The sequence below is a fragment of the Juglans regia genome, chromosome 10 (genome assembly GCF_001411555.2).
Source record: "Juglans regia cultivar Chandler chromosome 10, Walnut 2.0, whole genome shotgun sequence".
Classification (NCBI taxonomy): Eukaryota; Viridiplantae; Streptophyta; class Magnoliopsida; order Fagales; family Juglandaceae; genus Juglans; species Juglans regia.
The window spans coordinates 4069119-4082660 of record NC_049910.1 but is presented as its reverse complement, the minus strand read 5'-3'; the positions used below and the strand labels follow the sequence as shown (position 1 = coordinate 4082660).

General features: G+C 34.0%; 2 protein-coding genes across 3 annotated transcripts; both read right to left on the bottom strand.

The window, feature by feature from the left end:
* Positions 1-2986: 2986 nt before the first annotated feature.
* LOC109010649 (protein TPX2) lies at positions 2987-5481 on the bottom strand. The gene is made up of 7 exons (XM_018991539.2): positions 5429-5481; positions 5261-5320; positions 4204-4245; positions 3994-4092; positions 3788-3847; positions 3586-3680; positions 2987-3459 (listed from the first exon to the last, which is right to left on the bottom strand). Exons 1-7 carry the CDS (start codon positions 5459-5461, stop codon positions 3339-3341), a joined length of 510 nt encoding a protein of 169 aa, XP_018847084.2. The 5' UTR covers positions 5462-5481; the 3' UTR covers positions 2987-3338.
* A 2099-nt stretch (positions 5482-7580) lies between these two features.
* Positions 7581-12402, bottom strand: LOC109010650 (cytochrome c oxidase assembly protein COX11, mitochondrial-like). Of its 2 annotated transcripts, none has more exons than XM_018991542.2 (8): positions 12182-12402; positions 10948-11049; positions 10106-10469; positions 9931-9983; positions 9307-9379; positions 8801-8905; positions 7923-8003; positions 7581-7832 (listed from the first exon to the last, which is right to left on the bottom strand). In XM_018991542.2, exons 2-8 carry the CDS (start codon positions 11025-11027, stop codon positions 7731-7733), a joined length of 858 nt encoding a protein of 285 aa, XP_018847087.2. In that variant the 5' UTR covers positions 11028-11049; positions 12182-12402; the 3' UTR covers positions 7581-7730. The 2 variants fall into 2 exon arrangements, with proteins under 2 accessions (XP_018847087.2, XP_035550640.1); XM_035694747.1 differs by lacking the exon at positions 12182-12402 and adding an exon at positions 11878-12091.
* Between the last annotated feature and the right edge of the window lie 1140 nt (positions 12403-13542).

Here is a 13542-nt window from a genome sequence, read left to right as displayed (position 1 = left end):
TTTATAACAATTTTTAAATTTTAATTCAACTATAAATAGTAAAAGGAAAACAAATTGTTTAGTAATAAAATAATAGCAGAAGAGGTATGATTAATATTTATAAAATGTTTATTTCATTTTGTTCTTGAAGCATATTTTAAAATAGAAGTTGTAAAATTCAATCATAATATTCAATGACTCAAGGAGCATTGAAAAAATTCAGAATATTTTATTTTTATATTATTCTCACATTTTTCATTATTAAAGTAAATCTCTTTTATTTTGAAAATTCTAAAGATATTATAATGATAGAAAATCATTTAGATAAAAAGATTTTAGTTAATTAAAAATATTATAAGATTTAAATTATATTAAAAACTCTAATTATTTACACGATTTTAATTTTTTAAAATATTTAATGAAATTCTATCATTTATTTTACTGTTTAGAACTATTTATTACTGTAATTGTTTATTATTATTCACGAGTAATGTTTAGTACTGTTTATTATTGTATCACATACTACAGGACTGTTAATTACTATTTATACTGGTTAGTAGTATTTATTATAAAAAAATCTTCATTACCTTTTAACACTCTACATTCCATATTATTTTTAATTTTTATTATTTTTTTATCAAATATTTATTATATGTATAATATTTATTATAAAATTTTTATTTCATTTTGTTCTTGAAGCATATTTTAAAATATAAGTTTATGCACAATATTGATTTTATTGAATGTATACTCTATTTTGTCAAATTATTTAATTAAATTTTCGATTTTTAAAAATTTTAATATTGTACTAATTGATTATGTATAATTATATGGGTAAAACTGTAAATATTGATGTAAGTATTTACATATAGAAGTAAATTTGTCGGTAGAATTTTATGAGTAATTTTATAACAATTTTTAAATTTTTTTTTTTCTATAAACATGCATATGTAACTAATAAGATATAACATTTAAATATGTTGGAATAACATTTATTTTGAAATTATAATTTAATACAGCTCAAAGTTCAAACAGAATAAATATTGAATAAATGATATTAAATAAATAATTTAAAAGATTCTAAAATCGGAGAAGCAAAATAAACTATTTCAGTTATCAGTTCACAATATGAAATTAAAAAGTTAAAAGATTCATACTTTTGATATTTTTATATGAGCAGCTAGTTGTTGAGATATTTTGTTTCCACTTTCAATTTCATGGAGCTCAACCTATATAAAAAATTCAACAATATAAAATTTTAGTAAGAACAAAAGTAGAGTTGTAAAAAAAAAAAAAAAAAATTTACTATTATTTAATATTTTCAGATGGAAAATTGTAAATAATACAACATATAAATAGTTAATCATTTATTTGATTTCGGAAACAATTTATTTTGAAAGCAGTTTCTCTCTCTCCTACGCGATTCCGGAGGTCGGCTCCTCTCCTCCAGCGAAGCCCGTTGCCGGCGAGCGCCGGCCATCATCACCGCCTACACCGGCGTGTTCCCCTCACGCCGATGAGCATCCCCGACACCACCAATGTTCCTCACGCGCAGCCATGCTTCTCCTCCGTGGAAAGAGAACCGAAATGGGTTTCTCCCATTTATGTGGTTTTCTGCCGCCGTACGCGGCCACCGGAGGGCACGACCACCACCGAGGAGTCCCCCTCAAGGTGGCGATCATCCCACCCACCTTCGAAGGCCGCCACGCGCAGCCCTCCGTCTCCCCCACGGAAACCGAACGAAAATGGGTTTCACCCATTTGTTTCATGTCACGCCGCCGTACGTCGCCACCGAAGCTCACGGCCACCACCGAGGAGTCCCCCTCAAGGCGGCGACCATCGCACCCACCTTCGGAGTCCCCCACGCGCAGCCCTTCGTCTCCCTCCGTCTCCCCCACTCAAAGGCACACGGACAAACAGAAAAATATATTGGAGAATCAGAAAAGGGAAAAACAAAGTTAGAGGTGAAATAGAAGTGAACGGCGTACCAACGGCGAGAAGAAATCTCAGGAGCACGGAAAAATTTTTTCTTCGAGTTGAGGTTGGGAATTGTTCTGTAAATGTGAATTGTGTATAGATTAGATGAGATATTTCATCTCTTATATGTGAATATTAGATATTTTACTTAGATATTTTTAGTCTGTAAACGGTGCTAACCGAACGAAGAGGAAGAGGAAGGGAAACACTGAAATTCGAACTGAATTTCAAAACGGAACGAGAAAAGCGAACTGGAAAAAAAAAAACGGTGCTACTGTTCACTACTGTTCATCTTTATACGTGCTTTTAAGATAAGGAAGATTTACACGAATAAAATAGAAATACCGAAATACGTAAGTTGTTTGTTGAAATTTACAATAGAACTAGTTTTAGCTGTGCAGCTCTCTCTCCCCTGAGTCTCTCTCTTTCTCCTCAAACTCCTGTCTCTCTAAACTAGGGGTGGGCAGCGGGGCCTGCACCCCACTACCCCGCTCCCGTCCGTCCCTTTTGCCAAGCTGAAAGTGTTATTAATCTCCTGGGAAATGCATTGAGTTGCTTTGTGTAACCCCTTTAAAAAAAAAAGATTAATAAATCACGAAATGCATTGGGTTGCTTTGTATAACATCTTTAATTTTGGCTGAATCAATTTTCGTAAATATTTTTTAGGTGATCGTTGCTTTAATACAATAGTTTTTGTCAGTTTCATTTATAAGAAAAAAATCGAATCCCGATTGCGGCCGAACGAGAGAGAGAGAGAGAGAGAGAGAGAGACTAAGGAGAGATTAAAAAAAAAAAAGGTTGAGAGAGAGGGGCTTGAGGCTAGGATAGAGAGAGAACTGCGGGGGAGAGATCAGGGCGTCATCAGCTAAAAGCCTAAAACCAGTTCTAACCACAGACAACCTACATTTCTCCCCTTATTGGAGGGTGTAAAGTCACTGTAAATAGGGACTTGTCAGTACTAGATGTTCTTGAAGTGTCTTTCATGTTAACGAAATCACATGCACGTGGAGAGAGAGATCATATATATATATACAATTGAAAACACAATAAACTTTATTTTGTTCTAGGAAAAATAAAGCCGACTGGTTCTCCTTCCCTAATAATGTCACCCAGAAAAAAGAAGAGAAAAGGCCAAAAAGGAAAAAAAAAGAAAAAAAAAAGGAAAATCTCACTGATTATAAACTACTACGTACGTACGCACAGATGATCTACCATATTATCACAATTACAGTACTGCATATAACAACAGCCGAATTAAGTATTCTCTGATCGACTAAGTTGTACAGCATGATGCATGCATGAACCACCATGATCAGAACGAGGAGTACTACGTCTAATCACAAACTTCCTCCGCAGCCGTACTTACTTTTATTTGATGGGCTTCAGTCGACCATATGACTCCCTTGAAAATCGTAGATTCCACTGCAAAAGATCCGGCTTCCGCACTTGCCGTTTATCATGCGGAAACTTGGCTCTCTAGGAACCGTCAATGGCCTGTTTGATCTATAAATATATATATATAAATATATATATATATTATATATGTTATAAGCTTGGACTTAAAAAACCAGAAGTGAGCTAGGGGACTGATCATATAGGGACCCAAACGTACAGCATCCAACGTTTTACCTTTGTGGAAAGAAGGGTCTGTCGAAAAATGGCATCAGTTGAGCTCTTGGAATCATATCCTTCCGTAGCAAACGAATCTCTTCCTCTTCTATCATCTTTTTCACATGCATACAACATCTCCATCAGAGTACGTACTATGCTCTTAGCCTCTAATTACATATATATTATAGCATATTAATTAATGTTTACAAGATATGGGTACCTTCTGCAACCTCTCTGCTCGTCTTTTCTGTTGTTCTATGATATACAACTTGGTTGCTACCTGCATGCATGTATATTTTTATCATCAACTCGATCGCTTAAAGAAAGCTTGAGAAAAAGTGAGAGCTACTTCAATTTGTTGGAACGATCAAAATGAGCAACTGCAAACCCAAAATTATAATCAAGCGAGCACATCATATAACTCACCTCGTAGTTGAACATTGCGCGTTTGACGGCTCTTTCTTGGGTATGAAGTTTGATTCCTTGTGGCTTGGTGTTCTCTTTTGGGTAATGCTTTTGAGAAGCCTAGAGATGGATACATACGCACATGCTGTCTTACAATTGAGATAAAGATCTAGAGAGAAAGAGAGAGAGAGAGAGGAACAAGATATATATATATAAGCTGAAGTTGACTACCTTAGATTTGTCAAAGAACCGGTCTTTGAGTTCTTCTTTTGTCTGTTAAAACATTCCATTTTACCTACTTTAGTCACAGTCATGCACATTGGCCTCCAAACCAATCATGTAAAAATAAGCACATGTTACATGAAGCAATATGCAGAAGGGGCCCACTTACGAAGCATATATACTCAAATCTACATAAATCTTTAGGGCACCACCTTATTCCCTTATAAGAACAGAGGGGAGTGTAATTTCGTGGATCCAAGATCCAATCAATGCATAAGAAACAGTAGTTAACGAGACTCGGGTTTTGTTGGGACGTATATATTCGATCGGGGTAATTTGAAGACAGAAATGATAAAGAAAATCCACACTATGATGCATAATTCTAACTCAAGTATGTGATTGAATAGGTTAATAGCATGATCTACTTAATTAATGATTATTCAGAATCTGATCATCGAGTAATATTATTTTTTAAATGTATGGCATTTAATTAATGGTACTGGATCATGATCAGTTAAATATAGTATATATGCATGCCTACACGAATTAGCAATTTTGTTTTTCCTGTTTTACACCTCTGTAATTCTTCTTTAGCTACTATTTTGACCAGGATCTCTAATTGATCAAGAACTAGAAAGCTTCTTGGATTCCTTTTTGTCCCCTGCTCTTGTAGTGTGTGTTTCTTCTTTTACCAATCCTGACAGTGACTTTTTCATGAGTGGTTAGCATTTCTCACTCACAATCTCGTTTGACTTTCCCTGTCCTGCTAAAGTCAACTGAAACTTTAAATAGTTAAAAATATAAAAGCAACAACATTATGTTAATATTCTAAGGCTCAAAACCTTCAGAACAAGGTGCCGAGATTTGAATATTGTACTAGTACTGTTGTAGAATTCTGATGGTTATAGCCAGGCGAATGCATTTTATACAATTCTCATGGTTGGATTTTAATAGAAGTTCTCAAAGTACTCCACTAAACAAAGTCAGGAAGTCTAGGGGGGCAAGCTCATGTGGCAATGCATGATAGATTTCTAAGAGCCTATTGAGGAGGGCCAGTACATCTCACCATTCCTCCAGCAGCAGTAGAGCTCCACGAGACTGCAGATTGTGTGCTAGCCTTCACAAACTTTCAAACAAAGGGGAAAAAAATGAATGAAGGATAAACATTGTAGTTACAGAAGAAAAGAAGTAATAAATAAGGAAGAAGAAGAAGAAGAAGAAGAAGCATTGCAACCTTTAGTGCAGATTTGGTGTGTGTCTTCTCCATGTTTCAAGCTCGGATGTTTTGAATCGCTACTGATCAACTGAAGAGAATTATATATAAAGGGTTGGAGCTTGGAGTTTGGAGATTGGTAACTGTCTTCAGTGCCTCTTTCTGTTGCCACATCACCAGCATGCCTGTAAATTTTCATCCTAGCTCTCTTGCACCAAACTTTCTGATTAAACCTCCCTCTCAATCATATATTTGTCATAGCATAATAAGTTCCTTCAAATCTCCTCTTCGCTCTTGGCTTCTGTTAACTACATAATCCCAAGTTTCTATTCACTAATCAAAGGAATTAAGTTCCAATTAACTAGACCAAGAATAACTTGGCTTTTCAACAGCTTGTGATCTCAGCAGACTGGCAACCGATCGATATGATCAGCTGTTTGCTAGTTTATAAGATTGTCAGAAATTCCATAAAAATATGTTTAAAGGACATGCAACTTTTACAACATTTGAGATTCCAGTAAATATCTGAAGAACAAACTGAAAATTAGTTCAATGTTTTTTATTCAGGGTGAGATTTTTTCTCCGAATAGTCGAGTGAAGCAAGTCAACTGTGTTTAACATTTTTTCAAGCAGTTCAGAGAATATAATTAATTGCATCGACACGGTCGTAGCAAGTCATCGTTTATTTTCGCAATTTCTCTCGACTATCTCATATCATTTAATTATTAAAATTTTCTTAAATTTTCACATAAAATAAAATAAACAATTCAATTTTTTCAAATATCAAAGTAAAAATAATATTAAAAATATATTCTAATAATATTTTATTCAACTTTTAACTTTAATCTCAACTCATCTCATCTGTAAAAATAAACAATAATAATAATAAGATTTGACAATTATAACAATAATAATAGGGAAGACAGTAGTATAATTAACAACATTAATAATGACAAAAACAACTTGGATGGATTGTCTGATCAACTCAGTACAAACGTTGCACACTGCAGCCTGCAGTGCACTATCTTTCCTACAGACAATCCAACATCCAGAAGAAAAAAATTAAGGTGCAACATCTGAGCACAGGTTGTTAACCACCCACTTTCAAGTATTCCTTATTAAAGCCGTTATCTAACAAAGAGAGAAAAACAGGCGTTGATTGCTTTTGGGGGAAACCCCAAATTAGAAGTAGGAAGCCTTTGATCTTGTTTATGAGGTAAGCGGCATGTCATATAACAAGTTAGGTCATGATTCGAAAATTAACCTACTGAAGACAATTCAATGCTTCTGGTTTAAGTTTTGTCGAAGAAGATGTTAGCCCTCAAAAAGAATTTAACAAACAGTGCACTGAAACAACTGAATAGACAACTACTGTAACTGAACTGAACAGGATGGACAAACCACCACTCTCGGTATACTGCTCTACCAAATCGTAATAGAAGCTTAATTTGTTAATTCCATTATGGACGGATCGAGTGTCATTGTTCAAGTACTACAACAAGGAAAAAGTAAGATTTGCTCAATGTTTGCTGGGAGCAGTATGGTATTTGGTTGGAGATCATGATTAGCCAGTAATTTATAAATGGATTTTGCTATGCATTAACTACTATTCACTCACAAATCCCACACTTAACAACTTTTTCTTTATTTTTTCATGAGGTATTGGATGTGTGTAATGAATAGAGACTGATGAGAATAATTTTAACTCGTGATTAAAATTTTGCTCTACAAATCCACATGCTTATTTTTAATAGGTCACTTGAGAAATCAGAATTTGCCATTTGCCATTTAGAATTGGCCACGCTATATATATGATTTCAACTTCCCAACTCCTCCCAGACATGGAAAGTGTTGTCTAACTAACCAGATTGCGGCCATCTACTTAATTCTAATGTAATCCTTAATTGTAATGGGGTCATTACCCTTGCGAATTAGGTGGCAACTCTTTCATCTTTGCTTTTGCATGACATGCATCATTCTAGTCCCAAATGTTTCAGGAAATCCACTTGAGGGTAAAGTCCACAGCAGGCTTTCAAGAACTTAAAAAAGAATTTTAGAAACAACAACTGAAGCAGTATTCTACCATGATTAGGTGATAAAAAAATAAAAAATAAAAGATTGTCCTTAGTTTGTCATGAAGATGGAATAAGAAACATGTGTAATCAGATAAGAATTTACAAAATGAAGAAAATAAGATAAAACCTTAAATATCCAAAAATTGATATTTATTATATTTGTTTGCCATCTTCCTTTAATACAGAAGTCTGGCCACCCCTTTTGGTGATCTTAGGAAAATAGCAAAGCTGCAATAGAAGGTTCCCTTTCATTCCTCAGAAACCTTGAAAAATGTATATGATAAAATTATGTTATTGATACCATCCATTCTAGGATCTGTGTCAAACTCGGGATCAATATAGAAGAATACCTGCATTTTGGTAAATATTCAGTAACATAAAGTAGTCAAAAACAGTTTTTCTGATAAATCAGTTCATAAATATGAAAAAAAACAGCTTACAGGCATGTCAATCTGCTCCCCTGGAAGAAGACGTTGCTCCTCAAAGCAAAAGCATTGTATTTTGTTGAAGTAAACTGCAGCCTGAGAAGAAGAAGAGGATCTCAACATTAAGCTCTGAAGTAAATTCTGCTACAAAGCCCTAAAAAATGGACTTTTTCTACCTCCCCATGGAAGGGATGTCCAGAAGTTGAGAATTTGTGGGAATCATGATCACTTGACATCTACATTTTTTTGAGTTATTTCAATCACTTTGTGTTTTGAATGGTCTTTGAGTACTCCAATCGGTAATAGGGGAGAGATCCCATTTGGTCACAAACAGGGGAATGCTTGAAAATCCTCTTTAGGATTACCAGAAGGAATTTGGTTCATCAAGAGGTCAATCAAAAGCCATGGAAGTTTGAGTAAATCAAAAGTCACCAAAAGGTTGACCAAAATTGACCACCCACCGACCCAAAAATTCTGAGTTATCTTCTTAGAGATTGAAAAAAGAAAAATTGGAAGCATTGATCAAAGTACCTGCCCCCCACTTTTATATTTCTTCTTTATCATTTTTCATAGGACACTACCTTATAGGTTTAACTACCTTGAGAATACCAAATCACAGAAAAAGGGAAGACAGGTGAGCACACACCAACACACACCCCTAAGAGTAAGTAACAAACATAAAACTCAATATATCAGACTAACTTCTCAAAATCTTCAATTTTTTTAACGGTTAAGCATCTACCAAGAGAATTCAACAACTAGATGATACAAAGAGAAGTCGACATTTACGAGAGAACCCAATGATCATATCCTAGAAATTCAACAGATATTATAGTGAAACACCATTCAGGTTAGGTTCATTGAAAATACTGCATGCTTGATGTTATCACTACCTTCATGGGGGTGACGTTATAAGTAGAAACACCAGTTATTGGAGTTGAACTTCGATTTTCAGCAGTGTAAAACGCGAGGGCACTTTCTCCAGGCTTGACTCTTACCTGTAAAAAAGATGCCAAGATCATAAAAGCTCAGAGACAGAAACTGCACAAAGAGGATTTCACAATTAAAATAGCAATGCACGCACACTCTAGTTTTAAGAGCCTTTTTCATCATATGTTCTTTGCATTGATTCTCTTAAGTAAAATAATAAGTCAATCAAATAATTTGTTTAGAGTTGTGCTACATAGAAGCCTCACACCCTGCACACTCATTTAAAAATATGTGATTTTAATTTTTTATCCTCATATCTCATATTGAATTCAATATGAGATATGAGGATAAAAAAGTAAAATCACATATTTTTTAGTGGGTGTGCAGGGTGTGGGGCTTATGTTTAGAATTTTTCATTTGTTTAAGCACATATATTAACACAACACACACATGCACTAAAAGAAAGAACCTCTCTTTGTGTGGGAATAAACTTCCATGGCATTCCATCAGCCACATCAGCATTGAATTGCACCACAATCTCCCTGAAAGCAGAACAATAAGAAGTCAATATCCAGGCACATGACATTACTTCCGAAATATTGACTTTGTATCATAGGAAGGAGGGAGGAGAATCTTAATTGATAGTGAAACTGTAATATTTTTAATGTAGAGTTGATTGAGTTCAAAGAAGTCTCACACATGAAGGATAGGGGGTGCAAACTTGTAACTTAGTAGGGGCACAAGACAAGCAAGGGGAGGGGAATACTTTCAAAAAGTTTGTGCATTCTCCAATTAGATCATTTGAATTAAAACCATTTTCTATGTTAGTTTCCCTTCTCTTCCATTTTAACATCATCACTGTCTTGAAAACTACCATCTCAACACAGCATAGAAATAAGGAATAAATACGTATCCTGAAAACAGGATGATGAAAAGTAAGGAGGACTTACAAAACAAAAAAATGAAAATGATAAAAGAACTGGTAATGAAACCACATTCAGCTCCTAATCATCCAATAATTGATTAAGCTATAGTCATTCGTATTGGAATTATGAGAAAACAATAAGCCCCATCTATGAAATAGAAATCACACCTTGCAGTAGCGGTTCCATCTTTAGCATGCCGAGCTATCTTCTCTTCAACACTCTACAGATTGTAAGATCTTGTTGTAACAAAGAAAAGAAGAGGAAGTATGAAAGGGGAAAGATTATAAAACAGGCAAGGCTACCGCAAATAAAATGAAAACGCAGAAATAAACTCAATCACACCTCACGCCGCTGGATAGTGCCTCCATACCCAGTAGCTTGGCAGAACCTTCTATATAGAGGAACAGCAGCATAACTACTACCCACCATAGCAAATACCAAAACGGTAAGGTATAAAAGCATCTTCTGTGATTTCTGTTTTCTGGAAGCTTGAGAGGCATACTGGCGCTGAATATTGGTCAAAGAAAATGACCTCCCAATATACCCAGAAGCAAAAGGTGAAAACCGGCTATACTTATTGAATGACCCTGTACTAAACTCACATCTTAAACTCAAACCCCGGATATCATAACTGAAACCCCTCTGATATGCAGTATTAGCTCCGATGAAATTATAACTCGACCAGCCTATAACATTAGGCATGCACCTGAATCAAGAACAAATTCATCTACATATAGCAAAATCCAAACAAATATGCTTTGATTTGGTGAGAGAAGGAAAATAAAAACATTATCATACTCTGGTGCTTTGTAAAAAAGACTAGTCTCTGGGAATTTTTCTACTGAAATTATTGTATCTCAATCTCCCTCTGAAGCTGGAGAAACAAGTAACGTGTCTTAAAATGCTTCCTGAATATGCATGACTTCTACGGTGAGTTTAGCATATTACGAAAAAAATTAAACACAGATCAACTAAACTTAACAAACCCTCAATCCTCTCTAAAATGTACTCTTTAACCTCCCTACTTTTTGGCATGTCATTCTTCACTGCTTCAACACGTTATTTTAGGCCTACCTCCCAGGATTTTTTTTTTTCATGATATATTGCCTTCCCACCTCTCTACTAAAGCAAAGGGAACCAAAGAAAGATTTCAGTCATAATATTAGTTTTAGTAAAAGAATTACCTGGCCCTAGGATAAGTACGTTGTAAATTCTTAAAGTAAGGGAAGAGATTGATTGTTCTACAAAGCCTTGAAAATGACATATTCAGAGGACACCACGGATATCTGAAAAGAAAAAGAAAAATACCATAGGTAAATGATAAATCAAACTCTAGCAACATGTAGCACATCTTCGTAGCTAGAAATTAAAATATATATATATATATATATATATATTCGGCGGCAATCCAAAAGAATAAGAGTTCTAAAGAAAAATCCTTGACTTCTGTCATCCTCTTCTCGCAATCCTTGAAAGTCCAGTCATTTATTTTCCTTCAAATGCACCACAGAAGATGGGATCAGCTTCCGTAAAGTAGCCCTTTCGGAGCAAACAAAACTGCCTCTCCAACATGCTAATGAGGTTACAAATAAAATCCTATGTTTCTAATGCCTATGTGGAGTGGGCTGGGAATAAAAGAATCTCCAGATTTTAAGAGCTGTTTCCAATTAAAAATATTGTTTCTAATACCTAATTGTTGCAAATAAAATCCCATAATCCAAGAGATTAAAAAAAATCCCATAATTCAAAGAAGTTACAATTTCCCCCTTCCAGTGGTCTCAGTTAATTGCTACCATCCTAAAGCACGCGAACTGCCAATGAAACTCCTGTCACCATTAAAAAACCAATCCTTAAGGCCTACCAACACCTCAACTTATCCACAGGAAATTTCCTGCAAGAATTGAGACGGTTTGTGTGACTCGGCCTTCAAAGCCACTATGAAAGTTCGGCCACCCTAGTTCACAAACCCGTAAGCTCAAAACTCCAACATAAATTCATGCCACAACCACTCATAGCGACCAAATACAAAGTTATAAATTCACCTCCAAAATTATTAGAAGAAATCATCAAGTACATCCCGAGCATAAACATCAACAAAGTCATAAACTACAAACCATTTCCATTGGGTTTCAGCCTCATCCACTCGAAAGCCATCCGGACATATGTAGAACCTCCATAAACGGCATGAACGACTTCCCATACTCCCAAACTTTGAGCAATAAACTCATAACAATCACGCCATAAGAACAGAAACCACCAATCACCATTATCCGAAATTGTGGATTTCGGCCACGAATTTCCCCCTTCCAAATTCCGGCCCTTACAGCCCTTCAAATGGGCATTGCCCATTCTGTTAGATGAATCCTTTGCCATCGTGTATGAACATGAACCAAGCAATTGCGGAAAGTCAGAAATTACCTTAAGTTTGAAAGGGTGCCCTGCCTTGAGAGGGAAGCTCCTAGATCCTCCGGCGAGCTCGCAGGATGGGATTCGGGAGGCCGGTGGTGGTAGCGGCTGAGTCAAGCCTATGGTGTGAGCGTGTGAAGGCGTCGAGTACAGAGAGGGAGGAATGAGAGAGAGAAAATAGGACGGAAAGAAAAGAGGACGATAGTTTATTGATCTGTGGGAGATTTTCACCTAAAATACGTTAAATTATAAAATTAATTTTATTATAAATTAAATGCCTTTTCAAAAAAAAAATTATTCATCATTTTCACAAATTATACTTTTTTTTTTCTTTTAACAAATATATGGTAATATGATGATAAATAGAAGATTTTAATTAATTTAAGAAGAATAAATTTAAAATTAAAATTAAATAAATAAATAAAAATTTAATGTGTGTGGATGAGAAACAATAAAACTAAAAAAGTAGCTTGACGTGGCCTTGAAAAAATGTGTCCACGATAATGATGATAATGATAATTATTTTTAATAAGTATAATTTTAGATATAATCATAAATGATGTAAAAATCACATATTTATTTTGAAAGATAGTGAGATTTATTATTAAAAAATTAATTTAATATATTTTTTTAAATAAATATATAGTATTTAAATATTTTATAATTGTAAATATAATTTCTATTTAATAATATTTATTTTTTTTAAATATTAATTTTATAAAAGAAATTTTTAAACAAATTGATAAACTAACGTGATTAAGGTAAAACGTAATATTTATTTTATAATAAAATAAATCGTATAATGTGACAAATAACATGAATTAACTTATAAACTTACTTTTTGCAATATTAAATATTTTATTTTCTCAAATTACTACAAAATACTCACGTCCAAAACTTATAGGGAGTATTATTCATTATCTATTATTCACCCATGTACCTCACATTTAATAATTTTTTTTTTCTTCATATAGTGTGGGGTGTTTTTCATAAGATATGAGGTGTGAGATAGTGAATAATAGATGATAAAAATAATTATTCTATTCAAATATAGTTAATGACTTCATGCATTGTGTTTAATTTTTTAGATAAATCGCTCGCTGATCATATATATTTTTAAGTAAAAAATATTTTATTTAAAAATATTTTAACCACAAAAATATTACATTAAAATAAGTCATAAATTAATATAATATGATGTATATGTCAGATTTTTTTATTATAAAATAGATTTGATTGATTATATAAAATTATGTCTGTTTATAAATTTATTTATATATATATTTTTTATTATATATATGTAACACTTCTGTTTCAAAGTGCATCACTCTTAGGCCCAAGAAGCGACGAATCATCTCAATCGAACAGAATTC